The 23,612-nt window shown below is 52.0% G+C and overlaps 8 protein-coding genes and 2 pseudogenes across 10 annotated transcripts, besides 2 other annotated features; 5 read left to right on the forward strand and 5 right to left on the reverse strand.

Annotated features, from left to right (window-relative positions):
* Positions 1–97: 97 nt before the first annotated feature.
* NCS54_01321900 lies at positions 98–930 on the reverse strand (annotated as a pseudogene). Its single transcript has 2 exons — positions 401–930; positions 98–347 (listed from the first exon to the last, which is right to left on the reverse strand).
* Positions 98–930: a sequence feature.
* An 898-nt stretch (positions 931–1,828) lies between these two features.
* On the reverse strand, positions 1,829–3,379 carry NCS54_01322000 (6-phosphogluconate dehydrogenase, decarboxylating; the record flags this gene model as incomplete). The annotated part of the gene is made up of 2 exons (XM_053158424.1): positions 1,829–3,316; positions 3,365–3,379. 2 exons carry the CDS (start codon positions 3,377–3,379, stop codon positions 1,829–1,831), a joined length of 1,503 nt encoding a protein of 500 aa, XP_053014399.1.
* A 219-nt stretch (positions 3,380–3,598) lies between these two features.
* Positions 3,599–4,771, forward strand: NCS54_01322100 (3-dehydroshikimate dehydratase; the record flags this gene model as incomplete). Its single annotated transcript, XM_053158425.1, has 1 exon — positions 3,599–4,771. Exon 1 carries the CDS (start codon positions 3,719–3,721, stop codon positions 4,769–4,771), a length of 1,053 nt encoding a protein of 350 aa, XP_053014400.1. The 5' UTR covers positions 3,599–3,718.
* A 1,541-nt stretch (positions 4,772–6,312) lies between these two features.
* Positions 6,313–7,297, forward strand: NCS54_01322200 (annotated as a pseudogene). The gene is made up of 3 exons: positions 6,313–6,577; positions 6,636–7,200; positions 7,264–7,297.
* Positions 6,313–7,297: a sequence feature.
* A 2,744-nt stretch (positions 7,298–10,041) lies between these two features.
* Positions 10,042–10,920, reverse strand: NCS54_01322300 (Hypothetical protein; the record flags this gene model as incomplete). The annotated part of the gene is made up of 2 exons (XM_053158426.1): positions 10,042–10,353; positions 10,420–10,920. 2 exons carry the CDS (start codon positions 10,918–10,920, stop codon positions 10,042–10,044), a joined length of 813 nt encoding a protein of 270 aa, XP_053014401.1.
* A 1,115-nt stretch (positions 10,921–12,035) lies between these two features.
* On the forward strand, positions 12,036–13,413 carry NCS54_01322400 (FAD-binding-3 domain-containing protein; the record flags this gene model as incomplete). Its single annotated transcript, XM_053158427.1, has 4 exons — positions 12,036–12,567; positions 12,624–12,683; positions 12,789–12,985; positions 13,054–13,413. 4 exons carry the CDS (start codon positions 12,036–12,038, stop codon positions 13,411–13,413), a joined length of 1,149 nt encoding a protein of 382 aa, XP_053014402.1.
* Positions 13,414–13,796: 383 nt separating this feature from the next.
* NCS54_01322500 (Abhydrolase-3 domain-containing protein) lies at positions 13,797–14,657 on the forward strand (the record flags this gene model as incomplete). The annotated part of the gene is made up of 3 exons (XM_053158428.1): positions 13,797–13,962; positions 14,045–14,248; positions 14,320–14,657. The coding sequence occupies 3 exons, from the start codon at positions 13,797–13,799 to the stop codon at positions 14,655–14,657; spliced, it is 708 nt and encodes a 235-aa protein (XP_053014403.1).
* Positions 14,658–16,088: 1,431 nt separating this feature from the next.
* NCS54_01322600 (Carboxylic ester hydrolase) lies at positions 16,089–17,893 on the reverse strand (the record flags this gene model as incomplete). Its single annotated transcript, XM_053158429.1, has 3 exons — positions 16,089–17,483; positions 17,532–17,561; positions 17,609–17,893. The coding sequence occupies 3 exons, from the start codon at positions 17,891–17,893 to the stop codon at positions 16,089–16,091; spliced, it is 1,710 nt and encodes a 569-aa protein (XP_053014404.1).
* Positions 17,894–18,365: 472 nt separating this feature from the next.
* Positions 18,366–19,491, reverse strand: NCS54_01322700 (Catalase domain-containing protein; the record flags this gene model as incomplete). Its single annotated transcript, XM_053158430.1, has 2 exons — positions 18,366–19,315; positions 19,368–19,491. 2 exons carry the CDS (start codon positions 19,489–19,491, stop codon positions 18,366–18,368), a joined length of 1,074 nt encoding a protein of 357 aa, XP_053014405.1.
* A 1,793-nt stretch (positions 19,492–21,284) lies between these two features.
* Positions 21,285–23,536, forward strand: NCS54_01322800 (Manganese lipoxygenase; the record flags this gene model as incomplete). The annotated part of the gene is made up of 2 exons (XM_053158431.1): positions 21,285–21,556; positions 21,610–23,536. 2 exons carry the CDS (start codon positions 21,285–21,287, stop codon positions 23,534–23,536), a joined length of 2,199 nt encoding a protein of 732 aa, XP_053014406.1.
* Positions 23,537–23,612: the final 76 nt, after the last annotated feature.

The following is a 23,612-nucleotide window of genomic DNA, read 5'->3' on the forward strand; positions in this document are numbered from 1 at the left end:
TGTACTGCTGGAATGATGAGCGTTACAAAGGGCGAGAGAACTGCGCGGAGGTAGTTTCGTTGCTAAAGCGGCCGTTGTAAAGCTTTAGGCCTTGTAGCTAGGTCTTGCGCTTCTCGGGTGTGCCACTGCTCTTAACGTCCGAGACACTGACGGCAGCGGCGGCCTTAGGCTTTGCTTTTTCGTCGTGTTGCAACTGCTGGATGGGCTTATCTTGGCTGATGGCGTCTGAGTCTAACTCGTCGGCTAGCACTTGGTGGATATCTGTGTCGAACTTCTTTGAACGGTTGTAGGTGGTCTCTGGGATTAGCAAGAAGAGTAGAAATATGTACGCTGACATGAAGGTTACACTGAGAGCTACTGTCAGCACATCCTCCAAGAAAATCTAAATGAAGGGACTCACGCATATCGAAACGCCCAGACATAACTCTGCTCCTGCACAATCTGGCTCGCAATGACCTGACTTAAAGTATTACCACCTGAGAACCCGAAATGCCACAGCGCGAGGTGGAAGCCGCGCTGGTGAACGAAGAATAGGTCACCGACGCTGGAGTTGACGAGGTACTGAAGACCAGAGACATAAGCTCCCCAGAGAGCACGGCCGGCGTAGATTGAGGGCATATGCTTGGGGTTTGCCAGAATCACACTATAGCCGATGATATCGGTGATTCCTAGTCCAATAAAAACAGGTCTTTTGTCATAGATACCTGCCAGCGGCGTCGTGAGAATGCCAGCGAGGCCGAGGCCAACCATGAGGAAGCTCACGGACCGGGAGAGCTGGGTGAGCGTGGTTCCTATCTCCTTGGCCATAACGGCATGCGAAGGGTTTAGGAAGAAGGCCGTTCCCGAAGAAAGGCCACTGCCAATGGCTAGGAACCAACTATGGAATAATTTCTCCCGCTCGGGCCAGTCTGGTTTATTGTCAATGCCGATTTCTCAAGTGGATTAAGAAGCATAACTCAAGGGGTCGTTCCTAAGATATAGGATCTCCTATAGGGGGAGCGGATTAAAGTTTTAAGGTTATTAAGTTATAAGAGTCACTCAAGCTATTAGGAAGGAAGAAGTTTTTAGTCGTGAAGATAGAAAGGTTTGGGTTATGGAGGAGTACGGGGAGGAACATATCGGTTAGAGCTTAAATACAATATCTCGGCGAATTGCCAAACTTTGGCAGGTACACATCAACTTTGAACACAATGGTCGCTGATCATCATTTTTGTCTCATATATCAACTACTTCGTGGACACGTACTTTCAGTACGCCGCCACAGCCCTCGCCGTCAACACCTTTGTCAGATCCATCAGCAGCGCTGCTGCACCCCTGTTCACCAACGTCATGTTTGACGCGGTGGGCGTTGAGGGTGGTGGATCGCTCATTGCGGCCGTGGCCGTCCTCCTCTTTCCCATCCCCTTTGCCTTCTTCAGGTATGGGAAGAGGATCAGGACGAGGAGTAGGTATGCTTGGACGGTGCCCGACGCGCCGTCTAGACAGCTAGACGAGGAGAGGGGAATGCTAGGAAGTTCGGCGGCCGAAAGGGAAGAGGCAGAGAGGACCTGGTCACACTAGACGTAGAGATTGTGTATCTAGACCAAGGTGTAAACTTTGGGATCACGCTTAATATTACAACGAGGGAATCGATTTCTTCGATTCATAGAGACGCTCTTGACTCACTAACACTTGGCTAATAACCAGTATTGTATACGCCCACTTAAAGATAATCAGCAACTCAAGCAATAGACCGGTTTCAAAAGGCAGCTAGGGACATGTTCCGAGCACGAAGAATGTATTAAGGAATGAGCCTACCCAATGGAATCAGTATCTGATTCGCTTCAGGTTAAGCGTCAGCTTCATTGATCCCTCTTGCAGGCTTCCATTCAAAGTGATGCTCGCCAGTCACTGGTTTCCCTGGGCCATCACTCTTGAGATCATACATGTGCTCGCCAAAGTAGTCCAGTTGGGCCTCCTGGAATGATGTCGGCAGGTCCGTAGCTCCGGAGTACTTGATATACTCCAAGGAGGCAACCAAGGCGGGAACGTAGGCATCCGAGTCTATAGCCTTCAGGACCACATTCTTCAGACTCGGCAGCGCCTTGAGCAAAGCTCGGGCAACTCCGTGGTGGCTCAGGAGGTTGTCGTCGTCGTGTTCTTGGGAGCGGTAAACCGCCTCAAGAAGATCAACAATCTCATCGGACTGGATAATGGCTCCGCCACGCCAGAGCTGTAGAACGTCGCAGAAGTTCAGGTTCCATCCGTTCTCCTCGTTCGCCTTGGCAATGAGGTGCAGTCCTTGAACAAAAGAGACTAGAAAGGATCCATAGGTTGCAAGCTGTAGGTTTGTGACAAAACTGTCCCTGTTCTCGATGTCGATTTTGCTCGGCCGGACATCTCCCCCGAGAGCACGAGAGACAGCATCACGCCGTGCTGCGTCAGCTGAAGCGATGCGGAAGAGATTCGAGGCCGCGATGACGGGGATACAAACGTGAAGACGAACACCTTCCTCACAGGTCCAAGTACCCGTGCCTTCAGTGTTGTCGTAGTCTTGGACAACCTTGTCGCGGACCTGATCCAGGACAAAGGAGTCATCCCTTGGATCCTTGGTCCTGCAGATGTCGCTGCCGATGCTGACGAGAAAGCTGTCCCTCAGCGGTCCCTGCCTGTTCCAAGCTTCGAACACGTCGCCTATCTCCTCGTATGGCATTCCCAGGCCGTGTGCCATGATCCCCCACACTTCGCACAGGGTGGCCATCATGCCCTGCTCGATGCCGTTATGCACCATCTTGACGTAGTGACCGCACCCACCCGGCCCGAGCTTGGCGACACAAGGTCGGCCTTGCTTGTCCCGAGCTGCCACCGTCTTCAGAAACGGAAACACTTTGTCCAATGCTTCTGGAGGCCCGCCAGGGGAGATGGATGGCCCGCGACGTGCAGACTGGTAGCCGCCAGAGACGCCCATCCCAATGTACCCGACGCGCTCTGGTTCAAGCCTCTTCTGGCGCCGCTCTGTGGCCTTCCAGTGCTCGTTTGAGGCGTCCATGATGATGTCTTCTGCAGAAAGCCACGGCTTCAGCGCGTCGATGGTCTCGTCGCCCACAGTACCATGGGGAACACTGAAGATAAAAGCTCGTGGTGAACTCAGGGCCCTACACAGCGACCCGTAGGTGTGGTGGTGGTGAATCTTGTCTTGGACTTTGCTTTTTTGGGCGTGAGACTCGAGGGCTTCGGAGTTGTTCTGCGATGGGTCATAGTAGTGGACATCGATCTCCTTCTCGGCGAGTAACAGGGACATCATGGCCCCCATGCTGCCAACCCCAATCATTCCGATCTAGGATCCCATTAGATAATGCTTTGCGTGCCAACTAGTTGAGCTCACTTCTTTAATCTCCATTTTATTCGGGTTCTGTTGGTGCGGTCTTTGGCGAGTCGGTCATTTGATGCTGACGGATTGGGGAAGTCTTATATTTTGCATTTCCTATTTCAGTCACAATTCCGTCATTGCTCCGAATTGGTGACGTTCCGGTTATCTAATGGCCCATGAGTTCCACTCAGTCGTTGACATCACCACCAGACGTCATGATGCCGTTTACATATGAATATCGAAAGGGACTTCCCAATTTCTTGTGCTGATTTATTACGAAACTTTATTGAGAAATCTAGTTCAGCTTTAGAGACTGCGTTGTCCTGCACCTCACTGATTCAAGATCCTCACGCTAAACAAGACAAAGTTATGACGTCCCAATCAAGCCTTCCTCTTTCAATTGCTTCTGTGTCCATTGGGCTTCCGAGACACACATTGCATCAAAAGATTGAAGCAGCAGCGGCCGCTGGCTTCTCGGGCATGGAACTCGGCTTTCCCGACCTCCTCTCATACGCGAGGGGCACCTTCGATAAGGAGATCAAAGAGGACGACTACACCTCGCTCTGCGAAGCAGGAAAGCAGATCCGCAGCCTTTTCGAGCGACATGATCTCAGAATCGTCCTTCTTCAGCCCTTTTCCAACTTTGAGGGGTGGCCCAAGGGAAGCAAGGAGCGGGAGGCGGCGTTCGCCAGGGCGCGCGGCTGGATCGACATCATGTCCGCGGTGGGCACGGATACACTTCAAGTCGGCTCCTCGGATTCACCAGATATTATGACCTCGTTGCCGGAGATTGCTGCTGATATTGCCGAGCTGGCTGATATGCTCGCGGAGCGGGGATTCCGGCTGGCTTATGAAAACTGGTGCTGGTCGACACATGCGCCAACATGGAATGATGTCTGGAATGTCGTGAATGCTGTCGACAGACCAAATGTTGGGCTATGCCTCGATACCTTCCAGACTGCTGGCGGCGAGTGGGGTGATCCAACCACCAAGTCGGGTGTGCTTGAGACTGGCGGCGTGACCGCCGACCAGGTCAACATGAGCTACGACGTTACCCTTTCCAGGCTGGCAAGAACGGTACCGCCGGACAAGATCTTCTTTTTGCAGATCAGCGACGCGTATCTCATGGATCCGCCGCTGGACCCGGACGTGGATGAGTCTGGATTGAGACCGAGGGGGCGATGGAGTCACAGCTCCCGTCCACTGCCCTATGATGGCGGGTACCTACCAATTGCCAGGTGTTTGGAGGCGGTCATGGCGACCGGTTTCGGAGGCTGGTTGAGTGTCGAAGTTTTTGATGGGAATTTTGAGCAAAAGTATGGCAACAGCCTCCTGACGTTTGCGAAGAAGGCCAAGGCTTCGGTGGATGGATTACTCGAGGAAGCAAACGCACTCAAGGAGAGCCGCCCAAGTTTAGAATAAATTCTAATAGGGGGGAATAAAAGCGAACGTGGAGTAAACTCCTTTGCATGGCGTATGCTTGTGTTGTTCATTCTCTTGATTTAAACTATTCCTTCCGCGCCACACTGGCTCAGCTAGTTTTGCTTTCGACTAATAGGCCTGCCGATAGTTTCGGTATTGTAATCCTAGTTAAGAAGAGAATGGTCTGTTGAGGTGGTTTAATAGAACGAGTTAAAGGAGGCAATTAGCAATAGACTTATATTAATATTTGACGTACTCCACAAGCGAGTGCAACAAACATATCACGGGCGCCGCCTAGGCGCACAGGTCCGTATAGTCACAGGCTCGTCCTTAGTTAGCCACACCTACTATAATATTTCTACTTCATTGCTGACCGACTGTAACCCTCTATCACAACTTGTCATCACTATAATTAATAAAATAAATTCCAATCTAGCTTCTTTCCCTTATTATAGTCTTCCTCCTCAGCGGTGGCATATATTATAATAAGATTTATTTATAGGTATTAATAAGGGCCGGTCGGGGCTAAAAAGCTCATTGCCAACAGCAATTTCTTTAAAAAAAATAAAAAAAAGATATCTAAGTTATCCCCTAAGCTGGCAAGGAGCTCCAGTCCGTACCTCGCCCCAGTGTTATTGGGATAACTAAAGTATGCGGTAAGAATGATCTCACCCTGTTAGAACACTATATTTTGAGTACTTGCTCCTAAGGCAAGACTTAGTGGTGATTGAGGTATCTCTCATAGGAATAAATGCAATTGGCCTGAACCCCCCGGAGTGACCTGGTTGGAGCTCCTTGCCAGCTTAAGAGATAGATAGACGCGGGTGCGATTCACCGGGGACGATGGGGGTGGGAGTTCCTGGACGACCCGCTCTACAATAGATAGAGTGCGCAAGAAGCATTTTTAACACAGGGTTTTGTCACTCATGTGGTAATGTGCGACCGTCCCATACGTGTGTCCCAAGGATCGCCAAGACTTTCATCGCCACCTAATTTTGGTGGCTATCCAAGCATCGACACTATGAGCTCCTCTCGCTAGCCAAATATCCCGTTGGTACATCCGCCTGGCCTTACCACTGCTAAAGGGTGCATTTACGGCGCGGAGTCAAGGACAGGGTTTCTCGGAGGCTCATGGCGCAAACGAGCCCTCTGACAGCCAGCATTGATACAAAATTTATGCAACAATGAGCGCATTCCCGATGGGGAGACCTCCTGAGTACAGCACGTCACAGGGTGTCATTGTTGATATTGAGCGCCTCATCGGTCATACCTGGGGATGACGTGTTGGATGCGTCATAACAATGACATCCGCCCGAAAACACAGCTCATTAAAGCAAGGAGGCCGCGAACATACTGCTACTAGCTTGATTAATTACACGACAACCGACTCTAGCAGACATCAAGTGAGCGCGCGTGCACTGGTCAAGATGGCTATGGTTCTTCAGGTGAGCCCATCGCCTGTTCCCTTTATCGGCTATAGCTAGGATCCTGACAGCCATCAGATTACCACCTTTCTGCAGCAATGGCTGGAATCTAGATAGAGTTTCAAAGAAGGTCCAAAGAGTAGTGACCCGGTTAGGTTCGGAATCCTCTCTACAGCCATGATTAATCCTGCCGGATTGATCTACCCCGTCGAAACCCATCCCAATGCCGTCATTAAGGCCATTGCGTCGCGCGATGTGCGCAACGCACAGAAGGCTGCCAAGAAGTACAAGATCGAGAAGGCATATGGATCCTATGAGGAGCTTCTCGCGGACCCTGAGATTGATGCGGTGTACATTTCCTTGCCCAACGGATTGCATGCGGGTACATCCTCCCTGCCTCGGGCGAAAACTACCAGTGGCAACAAGCTGACGTTGAACAGAATGGGCCAAGAAGGCGTTGTCTGCTGGAAAGCATGCTTTGATTGAGAAGCCTGTGTCCTCTAACGGCGACGAAGCCGCTTCCATCTTTGACGCCGCCAAGGAGAATAACAAGGTCGCCGTGGAGGCCTTCCATTGGCGATACTACCCCGCGGCCCATGTTGTCAAGTCCCTCGTCGATAGCGGCCGCTACGGGCGCGTTTTGTCGACTTGGGCCCGCATGACAACCCCAGCCGGCACTATCCCCAAATCAGACATCCGATGGCAGTGGGACCTTGCCGGCGGAAGCTTGATGGACATGATATACACCGTCTCGGCAACGAGATATATCCTGGGGGCTGAGACGCCAGTCAACGTCGAGTTTGCCAAGGCAAGGCCGCTCAAAGGAGATGGGCGCGTCGACGAGGCCATGGAGGCCTGGCTGCAGTTTGAGACGGATGGCGGGCTCGTCCAGAGCGACATCACGACAGACATGAATCAGGCGTTCGCGGGACGCCTAGTCCCCAAGGTGTGGGAGCTGCCGTCGATCCGCATTGAACTCGAGCATGCGACCATCTACTACTACAAGTGAGTGGTTTCGAGGTCGTGCACTTCTTAACTACTTGATGGCTGACACTGATCTACCGCCAGCTTCATGATGCCTCACATCTACCACTACATTTAAGTCACTGACAAACATACGGGCCAAACTCACACACAGAAGCACTACTCCTTTGGTCCGTCCTGGGGCCCAAGGTCGGAGCCTTGGTGGAGCACGTACAGGTATGTTTTACGTTTAACGATTACTACAAGGGGCATCAGCCAGGGAGACTAATGGTCAATAGGTATCAATTAGAAGCCTTCGTTGATAAGGTTACAGGGAAGGAACCTGCTCATTGGATCAGCCCTGAAGATTCCATCGCCCAAATGCGCACACTGGATGCAATCTACGTGAAATCGGGGCTTGGAAAGAGGCCCAGCACGGCTTCTGCCACTAAGTCTGGTTGAGTTTGAGTGGGCTTTCAATCATCACTAAGCAACAAATCATGTATTTCTTGTCATTTCGGCACATTTCTCCTTTACGCAGTTACATAGATAATGTGAGCTTGTTGCATTATGTATGCATGCCTGGGTATTTTCCGTCCATCGAACCTCGGGTCGCTCCTGTCCATATAAGGGGAGCCACTTGTTAATCAGGCCGTAAATATGTTGTTGGATTGCGCAGGATGCTGAGTGCACTCTTATTGTTTTATCAACAACTTGCACTCGAAGGACCTTGAGGCCATATATCTTCAAGTGGTCCCTTCTAGGACTGGTGTCCTAGAGAGTTCTATGGCCTGAGTTCACGTACGACTTCAAACTTTAACTTTAATCTTGAAGTTGAGGGGGAACCGTCAGTTCCTCCAACAATATATAACCGTGCCGGCGCAAGCAGAAAGAGGTTTCGAGTGGTGGGGCGAATTTACACCGGTATCACAGCATAAACATGTCAAGGGGAAGAAATACTCGCGCTACAAGGCCTGCAGAGATGCACAAGTGGGGATGACCTCAGCCAAAAGCTCAATTCGGCCTGCATTGCGGGGAAGTGACCCAAATGCACAGCCGCGGAAAAGTCCGAGGCAGACGAATTACCATTGCGCGGGAGGTGCATCTTATTCGACGCGATAAGGCCAAGACGCCGAAGATACGCCAGGTCTCTTGTAGCTGCGTCGGGTACGAGAGCTACTACTCGCAGTCCCGTCCGACGAGGACCTTGATCCGATACCAGTCCTGACGGCGCTGGAAGGACGGGGGCGGCTCGCCGGCCACGTGCCAGCGCCAGAAGAAGAGCTGTGCTAGGGCCCCTTGCGTACAGAATAAGGGATCCTTATGCCGGAGGGCGCCCATAAAGTCCTTCCTCGCCGTCTTATTTAGCTCCGAAGAGTCTTGCTCATAAGTTCAGGGCAGACGCGGCCGAGACCCTTTACACGGTCAACGACAATGTTGCCAGCCGGGCGAGCCACTACCGGCACGAAGGAAAGAAGAAGGACTATGACCAGGCGAGGGAGTTGTAGGGAAGAGTAATGACCGAGCAGGAAAAGAAGAATACCTGCTACAACACCGCAAAGGGCTTGCGTCGTGTCCAATATCCTGAGATTCAGGTGAGTCTGTCGTCACCGCCGGGCAGAGGTCTTCGAGCTAATTGAGAGTCTGGTGCAAGTACCTTGCTCAAGTTTACAATATCGGCCAGGATTATGCACGAGGCATCTACGATCTTTTGACAGAGCCCCAGTTCGAGTTTTCGGAGGTGGAGAAACGTGCTGAGACTGCCTATGAGTGGTACAAGGAACTCAAGTTCAGGCCTGGGCCTGGCGCCAAGTTGACCGAATATCTTCCGACCATGCCGGTCTATCAGGCATAGATACTCGAACGTCGAGTCCGGGAGTTAGTTCAAATGAAACCGTTTGGTTCGTATCCTCTAAGAGTATGCCGTACGTGGTTTGACAAGCCCCTCTCAAGCACCCGCGATGCCGGCTCCGATAATTGCACACATCCATCTCGGTGTCAGCCTCAAGCTTGGAGAAGGATGGTCGGTACGTGACTGGATCTTGGTGTACCCCGCCGTGCATCGTGGCCAAAGGCGCCTGTCACCTCGCGAACTGTTACTCTGCGACCTCCTACCAGATTAGGTTATTAAACCTACCTTAAAGGCTTAAACGCCTGGACAAACAACGAAGTAGGCCTCAAATGGATTTAGCATTTTTATAAGCATACTACTTATTGCAGGAAAAAGCGTCTATCGCATGTTAGTGATTGATGGCCATGCGGGTTAGCGTTTAGCCAAATTTGACCAGTTCTGCAAGAACATTATCCCGGTCAGGCCTCCTCACTCATCACATCTTCTCCAGACACTAGAAGTTAGGTGCTTCAGTCCTCTGAAGTGGGTTAAGCTGTGGATATCTTCAGTTGCCCCATCATCTTTGGGCTAATTCCACGCTTGGTAGTCCGGGAATGTTGCTGCCGCCGAGACCGTTGCTGTGGCTCAGGTTCTATACCAGCCGTTCTTCCTCAGCTGTCCTCGCAGTGAGCATTTCGAGGTTGCACGAGGCAAACGTCTCGACTAACAAGAAAGATATCGAGTTTCAGCTGCATTCCAACAGCAACAAATCAGTCCTTTACCTTTTCCGATATTCCCCAAGTTCTGTTGAAGTCATAGCCATGTCTCCGCATTGCATTCCATGTATGCCGCTATTTTACGAGCGTCTAGCCGGCTCGTAACTCGAGCCATTCGGTGGCTCAATACAGCTTATATACATGGTGTCTCTTCCTTGAATTTTCAATATGGCGCGCCCAATTTGGTAGATACTGTCACAGCCGTAGAGCTTTCTGCAGATTCTTGATGCAATGGGGCAGCATCTCGCATTGCTCCCTCGCAAACTTTTCGAGGCCTTACTCCTCCCTCTTCCTCTTTTTTCCTTCCGCAACATCTGCACCTTTATTCCCTCTCGGCTTCGCAAAAAAGTCTTCGAGTTTCTGCTGCCCCTTTTCGTGGTTGTCGACTTTTACCTTCTCGCTGGCCAGGACTGGCGGCAACCCTTGGACACGCCGTTTAGCGTCTTCTAGGAGTTCAATCTCGCGCTCTCGCTGGCCCTTTACCGTATTGATTGACCACGACTTGGAGGCGGCTGCCTTATGTGCGAGCTTATACTTAGATCCGGTGAGGTTTGTTTCATATGTGTTCGCGTCTATCTTCTTGACATACTGTATGCGGAGATAACAAATTAGCACGACTTCCATTTTTTATACTCAAAAATATTGATAGCTCACTTGGTGTGCGACAATCAGCCAGTGGTACTCGGTTCCTAGAGGTGCGCCACTCCCTTTAGGAGCCGTCTTCGCCCTCCTCTTGTTCGTCTTATAGTCAATTTTCCACATATCAGGTTCTTCCTTCACCTCATGCCACACGCCTTGATCATAGTTCCAAGTGTGGGACCCACCAACTGCCATGCCAGAATAGACCTGGCCATTGAACGACTTGAGCGCATTGTATCCTCCATCCCCTGCGTATGGCCAGTCAGGCAGGCCGGGCGAGAGTTTCCTTTTATCCCCTGTTGTTACCTCTTCATCGAAGATGGCAGGATCCACAAATCCCGTGCTGTCAATCGTGTTGGCGCTGTTTCCACTGCTGATAGCTGTGTTCTGAGAATCCTGATCTTGATTCGATATTATAGGAGACGGTTCAGTATGGTTTTTGGACAGAGAATTTAGTGGGGGTGAGGACGACCTGGCGGACGAGGACGATTTTTTCAAACGTTTAGATGGAGCCATGCTTGCCTTCTAATTCTCTTCAGGAACAATGTTTGAGAGAACTGCAGTCCGATTCCATGATTCTGGAGTTTATTAGCGTAACTTGGGAGTCACTGCATGTGATCTACTCACGTCATCTAAGGCGGGAGTGGTGATGCTTGGTTACGTCACCACTTACTCTCGCCACTTCATGCAGGACATGAATGAATGAATGAATGAAATATATTCACCGTGGAGCACAGCCATTCAGCCAGGTCCAGCATGGACGGCACCTTAGCCACCAGAGACGCTGCAAGCTGCTGCAGCTGCGCTTCTCTCGAGAGCGGCCGGACCAGCATAAGCGCCGACTAGCCTATACATCCTAGCGAGATCAATACAATTTCTCAGCTTAATTCTCTCCCTATTAGCATAGAAATTATCTTCTAAGCATATACAATGACAAATGTGGGTTCAGGGGAGACAAAGGCTAGCATACGCACCGGCATCGCATTTGACCTTTCTCTCATGGCATCGAACGCAGGCGCTACTGTTGGGCTTGCGCTTCTTGGTAAAGGATGTCGGGTCAACCTACACAAGATTGATGGCCAACATATTTGCATTGAACTGGATGATTGAAGGACAGGCAGCACACGCTTCCAGGTCTCTGGTGTGCTATCCAACGCGCTCAAGCGCTGAGGGAGTTGAGTATCCTGGCTGCCCGGCTATATCAAAGCACGCCATTGCATTTGCCATGACGGCCCCGCTACGATGGTGCAATTCATTGTGGTGATTGACAAATATGACACTAGCCCCTTGGTGACAGATGACGGCCAGCAGTGCAGCAATGCTTAGAGACAAGGGCTTTTCGCTACGAGAGGTTCAAGTGGGTCGGACTGCTGCCTTCGGCGATGCCGTTCTGGGTAACTAACGTTAAGTCGCTTGCTGGTTTCTTATTCCCATGGCATCTCCGCCGGCGAAGCTTGGAAAGCAATGAGGTCTTGGGCATTGCCGAGCACAGCCAGTGGATCAAGGACTCTCTCTCGTGTAAATTGAGACCATGAAGGAAATGTCGTCACCTTGACCTGCATAATCTGTTCTTCTGCGGCTGTGTGATTCGACCGTAACGCCTTGCAAGCGCCCTCCACAAGTGCCTTATCATGACAGCCATCGAGCCGGCCCCATTCTCAGAAACAGGCCCCTCCCGAGAGAACTCAAGGGACGGCAGCAAGCTTGATATTGTTGTCGTGGGTGCAGGCCTCGGCGGCCTCCTCGCCGCCATCGGCCTTGCACTTGACGACCATCGAGTGACAGTACTCGAACAAGCAGCAAGCTTTGGAGAGGTTGGTGCTGGTATGCGCATCCCGCCCAATTGCTTTAAGATCCTTCGCCGATGGGGTGTTGACACAACATATCTCAAAAAGACTCATTCCAATGGGAATCGTTTCCTGCGATACGACAGCGGCGCGTTGTTGGCGGATATGCCGCACGGAGTTGCAGAACTGGATTTTGGCGGAAGCTACCTAATGGTGCACCGGGCAGACTATCATTCCGTCTTGCTGCAGAGAGCCCTGGCCCTCGGCGTTTGTATAAAAGGCGGATGTTTCGTGGAACGTTATGACTGGAACGCCCCGGCGGCAATTGTGCAGAGCAGCGACAAGGTAACAGGCGACCTCCTCGTCATCACAGATGGTAAGACTGTCGATCAGAATCGCTAGGAGGGTTGACTAGACTGATGGAACTTGCAGGTGTTCAAAGCAGCGCGCGAGCCGAGTTTCAAGGACACCCACTACCACCAACTGATACTGGTGATGTTGCGTACCGCATACTGATTCCTGGCCAAGTCTTGCTCGCAGATCCAGAGATGCGCAGTCTCATTTCTGACCCGGGAGTGGCATCCTGATGTGGCCCAGAAGCGCATGTAATCGGATACCCTGTGCGAGGAGGCGAAGTCTACAATGTAGTCTTTTGCTGCTCTGAGAAGTCGATGCAAGACTCGCCTTTCCAGCCCGGGGAGACTAAGCTTGTCATCTCGGATAACTCAGAGCTCCGACGACGTTTCTCGGGGTGGGATCCACGGGTGGAAAAACTGATTGAAAACTCGGGGAAGGTTTGGCAGACCAGCACCGGATTATGAAGCTCACTCTAACTTTGTTGACATAGGACTTCCTGAAGTAGCGTCTCTGCGACTTGGATCTCGTGGACAACTGGGTTCACCCGAGTTCCAAGGCCGTTCTACTCGGCGACGCAGTTCACCCAATGCTGCCATACATGTCATCTGGAGCGGCAATGGCGTGCGAGGATGCAGCAGTACTCCGCAAGGTGCTATCTGGCAAGTCCATCTCCAAGCTCAGTGAGGCTCTCTCAACCTACCAGAATCTGCGCCAACCAAGAGCCTCCAAGGTCCAGAAAGCGGGACGAACGCTTCAAGATGCATATCATCTACCTGACGGTGAGGCACAGCAGGAGCGGGACGTATGGATCACCAAGGATGATGAAAGGAACTGGGACAGATGCAGAGATGGAACTCGGAGCTGACCATGTACATACAGACTATGACTAGATGAGCTACAGGGTTTTGCAGGAGCCATCTCTGGATAGGTAGCTACTTGACAGAAGAGGTCGCTGTTAGCCTGTACTGCTTGGGTGGCTAGTGTCGGCGCTGAAACTATGACGGGTCCTCAATAGCCCCTTGGACATCCATCTCGGCGATACTACTTTAGTAAGGTCTCTTAAGGGAAACCTCCACTTGAAAGTGTGAGTCAGTAACAAAGGCAACTGTCAGCATTCATGCTACCGCTGTTCTCAATGACGTGCACGACTAAAACATATCCAGCTCCCAGCTTTCTCCAGTCCTCGCTGCTTCGGCATCTTCAGCACTTCTGATATCACTCAAGCCACTCAAGCACATCATCTTCATCATGGCTGACTTTGCGCGTTACTCAACTGGGCCATCGGCTGAGTGGCTCCGGTTCGATAAGACCTGGAAATGGCCTGAGGCTATTCCCACTATCACGATTCGAGAAGCCCGCGATCAGGCAAATAGGAAGACCGCGAAGCTATTTGCTAATATCTTGGGACGACCAGGTAAGTAATCAAGATTTATTGTCTACTATCTTGCATCATTCTTTTTAGAAAGTATCAAACTAACTAGCAGTATTTTCCTTAGATACTGGTCTCGAAGTCACGGATTTTGATATCCCTACCACAAACGGCGTCAAAATCCCCATACGCCTCTACCGGCCCCTTAAGGAGGATTCGGGCAGTTGCCCTGAGAGCCCGGCCCTCTACATATCTTTCCACGGCGGTGGATACCATTTTGGAAGCCTAGAGACGGAAGATCCTCATTGTCGGCAAACCGCACTGAACACTGGTTTTTTCAGTTCTGAACATCAAATATCGACATACTCCTGACTGGACATTTCCTGCTCCCGTAGACGACAGCTGGACAGGGTTCCAATGGGCTGCGCAGAAACGACCTGAGTACGGCATCGACCCGGAAAAGATATTCGTCGGGGGGTGTCAGTGCGGGTGCCAACCTCGCAATCTCTGTAGCTCTGCGAGCCCTGAGAGATGATTCTCTTCCCAGCGTCAAGGGACTCGTTCTTGGCACTCCATCGGCCGTTCATCCGGATCACTTCCCAGTCGAGCTTCTTAAAGGTGGGCAGAGCTTCCTCGAGCTGCACAAAGATGCGCCGTTTATCAACGCCCAGAAACTCCGAAACCCCATTGATCTTTATCGTCCAGATCCGACGGATCCGTCATTCTCGCCCCTACTATGACCTATGTCTGACTTTGTTGGCTTATGTCTGGTATCGTTTCATATCGCCGGGCTTGATCCACTCCGCGATGAAGGGCTTCTGCTGGAAGAAAAGATGCAGACAGCTGGGTAAGTCATATCGGCCAGACAAAAAGATAGAAAGAAGAAATAGTATGAGCCATAATGCTGAATCGGTTGGCTTTCTAGGGTTCAAACCACCTTGCACGTTTACCCAGGAGCTCCCCATGCGTTCATGTCCCTACCAAAGCTTCCTTCGGCAAAGAGGTGGCGGCAAGGGATGCAGAATGACCTAAAGACATGGTTCGAACAGTGATTCAAGATCTAAGAGAGGTGCATGAAGCTCAAAAGCAACATCAAACATTTACATTCCATGAGTTCCGCCACTCACGTGGATTCTAACATCCGTCACGTAGTCGCTCGCAGCACTGGCTAGAAACACTGTGACCCCCTTGAAATCGCTGGGCTTTCCCCATCTGCCGGCAGAGATTGTCTTGCGTATCCTAGTGCTTGCTTCCTCATCTCCAAAGCTGCGGTCAGACAGGGGAGTGCATATCCACCTGGTCTGCAATCGAAGCAATGTTGATGATCTTGCTCCCTTGCCCACGTTCGGCCATGTGCCGTCCAACCAGCTACGAGAGTACGTATACAGCGTGATAGTGAATTTGAACAACCTGAAATCTCGTTATTAGTGATGCTCAGCACTACTAGCATTAGGACTACTCACCAATTCGCGATGGGCGTCAGTCTCTGTGAGCACCGGTACGAAGCCACCACTGATCCCTGCAACATTGAATAGAATGTCAACCGAGCGCTGGTCACGCTTCAAAATGCCGTCAAGTGTCTCCCGGATCGTATCCGATTTAGCTAGATCGCACTAATACACATCCACCCATCGCCCTGTGTCGGTCCTGAGCTGCTCGGCAACTGACGAGACCTCACCGGGGATCTGGATTATGATTATGTCGGCTCCAGCTTCGGCCAGACCTCGGGCCATTCCACTCCCAATCCCGTCATTACCGCCCGTGACGAGGGCTGTCTTTCCTGTGAGGTTGAAAAGCGAAGGTGTTGACATGTGTTGTCCATTGCAGGTACTGGGAACTGGAGGAAACTCGTTGTCTGGGGGGAAGAAGGCCATGGTCAAGAGAGGTTTCATCTGTAGTCGATGCTGGTGACGGAGTAACCTCTTACTTCTCATGTCCGTATATTAACACACTTCGCGTTGGCCCGTCGGCGATACTGATTCTAGTTTAGTCTTGAACAGGACATGGAGAGGCCAGGATTACCCCCATTGTTATGACTAACTATCAATAAAGGCCTCGCTCTAAATAGTAGTACAAGACAAGTGAAGGTCCTAGGTATTTATATCGCCTATATATGATGAAAAACTATCATCTCCTTTAGCCCTAGCAGAGAGGCTCACACTGCAGCTTATTTAACGGTCATAAACCTCAAAGTTGGCCGAGTTTAAAAGCGCAATACCCTTGCTCCTCCACGTGTCACTCTCAACTGTGTTGGTCACGTTTCCTTCATAGAGGAAGTTCTTTGGTGCACCATGACCCTTAGCCTCTGCGTATAGAGGCCACTTTGGAATGGACTTGCCCAGACTCGGGACTGCCTTTTCCCGTCCTTCCCAACCGTTGGGGTTGCCAGTCGCAACGAACTTGATCCAGTCGCTTGCCATCAACCGCGAAAGTTCTCTATATGACTTGGCCAGCCCTTGAAACGGCGGGGTGCGAACCGGAGGGTAGCCTGTGCCCTCAAGATTGAGCATAGCAAAGGCCACTTCAACGAAATGTGTGGCTCCGTCCAGGTAAGTAGCCCAGGAAGGAATGGCGTTGAATCGAAAAGAGTAGACTGGCAAGTTGTGCTTTGCCCAGGTCTCGGCTGCCAGTCGACGTGGGGCTACCATCATGACGTCTCCGTAGTATGTGGCGGTTCTCCGATACTGCTTACCATATGACGCCGGGGGGATCCAGTCGTCGGCGAGGTTGGGTAAGATCTGCTCTCGGCCTTTCTCGGGGTATGCTTTCAGAATCTTCTGTGCAAAAGACTTGCTGATTGGGGGAGATGAGTTCTCGATTGCGTTCTGGAACTCATCCGTAGTATTGATGCCTTTTGGTGAAAAGCTGGTTCCTTCATCTGTGTTAGCCCCGACGATGATTGGGACCTTCACGAAATGCCCATCAGCGAGTTGTTTAGATGAGTGACGGACCACAAAGTCGCCATCAATCTTTGGCGTCCATCCACCAGAAAGAGCTGTGGTGTTGAGCACGGCATTCAAGTCCTTGAAGGGTAGACTCCGTAAACATTTGACGGTATCGCAGCCGGTCTTTTCCAAAAGTAGCTTGTATGAGGCCTCAGCCAGAATCGTCTGGGAACCAAGTGCCAACGGAGTTCCACTTTCCATAATGGCGGCATGGAACAAGCCATCATCTCGGCCATTGTAAGCCAGAATCTGCGCTCCTACAGATGCAGCACCGGCACTCTGGCCCCAGATGGTAACCTTGGATGGGTCACCGCCGAATGCAGCAATGTTTTCGTGAATCCAGCGAAGAGAGAGTCTCTGGTCGCGCAGGCCCATGTTGGAATCGCCCTGCTGGAAGAACTCAGCCGAGTTGAGGAAACCCCAGGCACTGAGGCGATAGTTGATGCTGACTGCAACGATTGGGTGCCCAATCTTCACAGATTGCTCCACGATGAAAGATAGGTTGTATCGGAGGTCGACACCACTGCCCTGGACATAGCCTCCACCATGAATCCAGACAGCCACGGGGAGTTTCTTCTTTTCGTATCCTGAAGGTCGGATGACATTCAAGTAAAGACAGTCCTACGTAGGGTTCAGTTATAATTTCTCCCTGGAGATTTTGACACTTACCTCGCTCGTATTATAGCCAATTTGCGAAGGCTGAAAATCTTAGCATCCCGTGGGTGAATTTGGTCCCCATGACTTACTCCGTAGCCGACACAAGCAGGCGAATATTTGACGGCATCGCGACTCCCCTTCCATGTTTCATCGTAGGGTTGAGGATTGCGGAATCTCAGGTCGCCAACCGGAGCTTGGGCATAAGGGATACCGAGGAAGAAATCTTGATCATATCCTGGAGAATGAACTCCTTGATAGCTTCCATTCTTGACGGTAGCCACAGGCGTTGTGCTATATGGCTTAGGAAAGGGACCAGCCGCAACTTGTGCCAGCGACTGAGCTAGGACAAAGACACTGAAAGCCAGAGACTTCATGGTGATGACAGTAGTTGCGAGCCTGTATGTCTCGGCAGATCAGCAAGGCGACGGACGGGCACGGCGTCATTTTAACGAGGTAGTCATAGTCTGGGGACAGTCTAATTTCTGCTAAATATTTACCCAACCCCAGAACAAATGAGTCGATCTAACCTTTTATCCTGGATGTCCGAGGCCGAGGTAACATCGTCACCCCGCAATATCAAGGATGGCGATGCGGAGAAACTGACCATCTGCGGGGACATTGACCCTCACTTCGCGAATGGCAATGATCCCATACGCTTACCGAACAGTCTAACTTGCCTCAACTCGTGCTAAAATACCAGTTCGGCTGGATAATTATTCCCGAATGCGATTTCACCTGCCATCTCATATCCGGCCAGTTTTCAACCTCGGGCAAAACATTGATACACTAGGACGCATTCTTGAGAATCGTTTCTTGTTCACTAGCTAGGACATACTAAACATAATCCTACTCAACCTGCTTCTCATGTCTTCGCTGATCGGCGCTGATGTAGTAGACGCCCTTTCGTGTAGAGATGAGCGGATCCTGGGACGATGTGATACCCTTGACACCACCCCTCTCCGGAACCGGACTGAATGCGATCTGCTGTTGTCTGGCAGCGTTGTCATCCGAGACCTTGTTGATCTCGAGTTTACCAACAGGAACGAAGGTGGTGCTCTTGTATGGCTTTGTGGCATCGTCCAGGACGTCGTGGGGGTCTGCGATGTGTGCCTGGATCGTGAAGACGATGGGCTTGCTTGGAAATCGTTGATGCAGGTCATCCTCCAGGTAGCTCTTTGGAAGGTTCTCCAGGAACTCCTTGTCCTCATCTGTCTCCTGGGGGTAGAGATGGTCTCCATCCGCAGGGATGAGGCGGTACCGCACGTTGGTGACCTTGCCGTCCTTGTTGGTCAGGACGTGTGTGTTGGGTTCGTAGTACGTGATAGTCCCATAGTTGTGGGGGTTTGGCTTCTCGGCCGACACGAACTCCCTGGCGGATTCATGGCCAGGCTGACCGAGAAAGGCATTGAACGCAGCCCCAACCTGTCTCAGGATCTCCTTCTCCTTGGTAGCATCACGGCCCTCCTCAAGGGCCTTCTTGAGCGCGGCTTCAGCCTGTCCAACAGCCCCAAAGAGCTTCAGGAAGGCCAAGAAGCCCTCACCGTCCTTGGTTGCGAATCCGTTGAAGGTGTGGGCAATCAGGTCGGTGTAAGTATCACAGTCAATCTGGAAACGGACAGCGATACCCTTGGGAGTGGCGCCGTTGTCCACGTCGGGGATGTGAGGGATGCCACCGCCGACAGAAAAGCGAGCGACGACAGGGGTTGAGGGGTTGTTGAAGTGAGCAGCAATGGAAAGTGTCTTGGCCTCCTTGGTTGGTGTGAATTTACCCTCAACAAGAAGACCCTTGGCGTGAGCTGTGTACATGAGTGAGACTGAGATCAACATCAAGGATTCTGAGGTACATACTGGTGCGATAGCCAGGGTGCTTGCCGAAAATCGCCTGCATGGCATTCACCAAGTCCTTTGGGAGTCCGCCCTTGGTTGCAGCATCTGCGCTGCCGTTGGAAGGGGTATCTTGAGTGGAAGGCATTGTGAGGGGCTAGACTTGGTCAAAGTGAATGTCAAGTAGGAATAGTTTGAAAGGTTTGTGAATTATGGAAGAACAAGGCGACTTTATCAAGCCGAGGCTGACGCCGTGAGATGTCCCAGGTGGGAAAACAATCGAGCACGACATTCCTCAAGGTTCCATCACATGTTGCCTTATCAGAGAGTAAGCGGTTCTAGAGTGGTCGCCGCCAAGAGACAGCCAGCCATTCTGATGCATATCGGCGATCACGGGCTTTTGTTAGCCATGCGCTAGCTCCGGTGCACAGCCTCCCATCTGCTCTTTCAACTATCAGGACGGCTATCTCGACTACCTGCACAAAGAGACTCTTTTCTCCCTTGCAGAAACATAGCGTGAGGGGATATATTCTCGACCAGCCCATTGTCCTGACCGATGCTGCAGAAGGGAAAACAGCCCCGGCCTCAATGCACGTCACTGCAAGCTTCGAACCTCATTACTGTCAATGGAGGCTAGCGGTGTGATATGGTGCGTGGTACGAATGTGTCAATGTCGGGGCTGAGTAGGTTGTGCAACAGTGACATCAGATGTGGTTGGCGCTGTATTACAGGGGGGACTTGAAAATACGAGCACGAGCTGAAACAGGCAGAAGACGAGCTCAAGGCATGCTGACCATATCAACTGCCGTGATTGGGGAATGGCCTATAGGGTGCGGCAAGGCTTTCGCCAAGAGACAAACTTGCAAGCTTGTGAACAGACAGGTTTCCATTGCGCGGGCGCTGACAGGTCCAAAGGTCGAGGTCGAGAGCCTCACGTCAGTCACCGCCAACGGGTGTGGTACCGTTGTGGCGGCTTAGGCGCACCGAGACATGCATCGAGTGTGGTGTGGAATGTGAAGACCGGCTGTTGTATTGCGGGCATGTCTCGCCTTGGGTTATGATGCGGCGTTATTGGCAATAGTTTATTGGTCTTCGGACGAGACACCAAGACCGGTCAAGCATGATGGGGCTTGCAGCAGAGGAAGGCCTCGTCTCTAGAGACTTATCACTTCCTCAACTCAACTGAGACTGTTGAGACGAATTAACGACCGTCCAGATGCGGCCCTACCCGCTGCCCTAGTGCTTGACGGAGCGTGTTCACTGAGACATCGCCAGGCCAGGCCAGGGTCAACAGCCAGCCACATTCCCAACGTATCGCAAAAGATGACCAAATGCGCCGCTCGAATTCGCTCACGTCAGTTTCTTGGCTGTTTCCCCGCACAAGGGAATGTCGCCATTGCGGGAGTCACCTCCACAAAACGCGTGTACAGGGCGACGAACCAACGACGAGACAGTCAATGTCGTACAGGACCATTTCAGCCGCACTACGACTTCAGGATGGATCTTGTCCATCTTTCATGTGTTATCTTGCAGCGAGAATATTCCCGCCAGATTACGCTGGGTGCATCTTCAAGTGGCTGGCTGTCTGGCGGGGAAGCGGACGACGTGCAGAGCTGAAGGCATGTCTGCATTAGAAACCGCGTGTTTCCTGGGCCTTTTTTTGTTGTTGTCGCGGATCAAGGAATCCAGACTTGCATGGCTATTGCTACTGAGATGAGACCGGAGCTCAACATACAGAGTTGTGCGACCGTGCCAGCCGTCGGTTGAGGAAGGTCGTGATGATGTCCACAATTTCCACAGTCCAGCTAGGAGACGAGTGGCAAGGTGAACGAGCAGTATATAACGACGGAAATATCTAGACTCTGGACTACTCATCACACTCTCTCTACATCCTCAAAATTACTCCTCCACTATTCGATCTACTAGCTCTGCTCCTTCACCATGTCTGCCGCCGTCCACAAGCCCCTCCCACCTCGCTCCCAGCTGGACAAGATCCTCAAGGGCAAGGTGAGGAACGATGTTGAGAAGGAGGACCTGGAGGTCTTTGACAAGGGCGTGTTCATGAACGAGCTCTTGCGAATTGGTATTGCCCTCGAGACCACCAAGCATGGTGTTCTCAAGGGTGGTCTCGTTGCCAATGAAGGTATAAAGAAGGGAACCTTCAAGGGCACACAGCTTGCCATGACCGAGATGTACAAAATCATTGAAGAAGCGTATGTTGATCCCCAGCACCCTCATCGACAGACTCTAGCTAACCGAGCTTGAGTGCTGCGGCTCACTATGACGCCCGAGGCTTCGAGCCCATCTTCCCCATTGAGAGAGATCTCACGACCAAGCAGCAGATCTATCAGTGGACCGACGGATCTGACGGCTACCCTCCTCATCTCAAGGACCTCCCAGATGATGAGAAGGACGACCAGACCGACAATCCAGAGGAACAGCCCAGGAGTGAGGGTGTCGGCAAGATCTTTGACTACAACAAGACGCAGTTTGTGAGGAACATTGCAAAGGCCGTCGGCTTCCTCATCCCCAAGGAGATCGAGGCCGAGGGCACGCCATACGCTGGTCCAACCCTCGCTGACTGCGAGCAATGGAACCGTGATCACCAGAGCCCGGCCACCGACATCATGAAGGGCCGCAACATCGGTGAGCACCAAGATTGGTACTCGGATGCCCGATTTGCTCAGCAGCATCTGAGTGGTGTCAACCCTTCAACCATCGAGACGGCTCCCAAGGACAAGATCCAGGAGTACATCGCCCAAGCCGAAAAGCAGGGCGCTGATGGTATCAAGAAGATCCTCTCGAACGGCAAGGACATTCTCATTCAGGATTACTCGTACTTCCGCAAGGCCACAGGCCTCAAGGATGAAGAGACCTTTATCAACGTTGTCCCCATCCTCAATGAGCAGAACATACCCATCGGCAAGGCAGAGCGATACGCTTGTGCTCCGATTGTCATCTTCCAGTTGCACGAGGATGGAAGACTTCACCCACTCGCTATCACCATCGACTACAAGGGCTCTCTCGACAAGTCTGTCACCATCTTCAACAAGAGACTGACCCCCGATGACAACAAGGTCAACGAGAAGGAGGACTGGCCGTGGCGATACGCCAAGACCTGCGCCCAGACTGCCGACTGGGCTAGACACGAGATTGCCACTCATCTCGTCGACACGCACATGGTTGAAGAGGCCATCATCGTCGCCACCAACCGAACCATCCCCGAGGGCCATCTCCTGTACGAGGTCCTCAGCCCCCACTGGTTCAGAACCCTGGCCCTCAACTCTGCCGCCCGCACACTCCTCGTCCCAGCCGTCATCGCCAGAATCTCTGGCTTCGGCCCCTCGTGGAACCCCGTGGACCCGGACAAGTCCAAGTACCGAGCCTTCAAGCTCGTCGACTACTCGTACAAGAACTTCAACTTTGTGGAAAAGTACATCCCCAACGACCTCAAGAAGCGAGGCTTCGACATTGAGAAGGAGAAGTACGAGAAGTACCGCAACTACCCGTACGCCTACGACATGTACCTGCTGTGGGGTGTCATCCGCGAGTTTGTGCAGTCGGTGCTCAAGACCAAGTACAAGTGTGACGCCGATGTGAAGAACGACAGGTACATTCTTCCCTGGTGCCAGGAGATCCAGAGCCAGAACGGTGGTCAAGTCACCTCGTTCCCCACCATCAAGACTGTTGACGAGCTCATCGACGCCGTCACCATGTGCATCCACATTGCATCTCCCCAGCACACTGCCGTCAACTACCTCCAGGACTACTACTACAGCTTCGTCCCCGCCAAGCCTCCGGCGCTCTGCACCGCCCTGCCCGTTGACCTCAAGACCCTCCAGGGCTACACGGAGGCGGAACTCACCAAGGCACTCCCCATCGGCACTGAAGGTCCCAAGTGGAAGGACTGGCTTCTGGCGGCCCAGCTCCCCGAGCTGCTGAGCTTCAAGGTCGACGACCGGTACAACCTCCTCACGTACGCCAAGTCGCTGTACAACGTCAACAAGGCCCGAAACATCGGGGACAACCCAGAGTTCAACGCCGCTGCCATCAAGGACGCGGCCAAGACCCTCTACAGCCGTCTCAATGACCTTTCCGAGATTTTCCAGATCATTTCGCTGGCTCAGACCAAGGGTAATGTCGAGTACCCGGTCCTGGAGCCATCGACGACTGCTATCTCCATCTTGATCTAAGAGGATCAGCGAGGTTACTGCGGGATGGTTTACTCGCCGAAGTCATGAACGTCGTGGTACGGAGAGAAGTAGTCCA

The sequence above is a fragment of the Fusarium falciforme genome, chromosome 11, assembly GCF_026873545.1.
Source record: "Fusarium falciforme chromosome 11, complete sequence".
NCBI classification, from domain to species: domain Eukaryota; kingdom Fungi; phylum Ascomycota; class Sordariomycetes; order Hypocreales; family Nectriaceae; genus Fusarium; species Fusarium falciforme.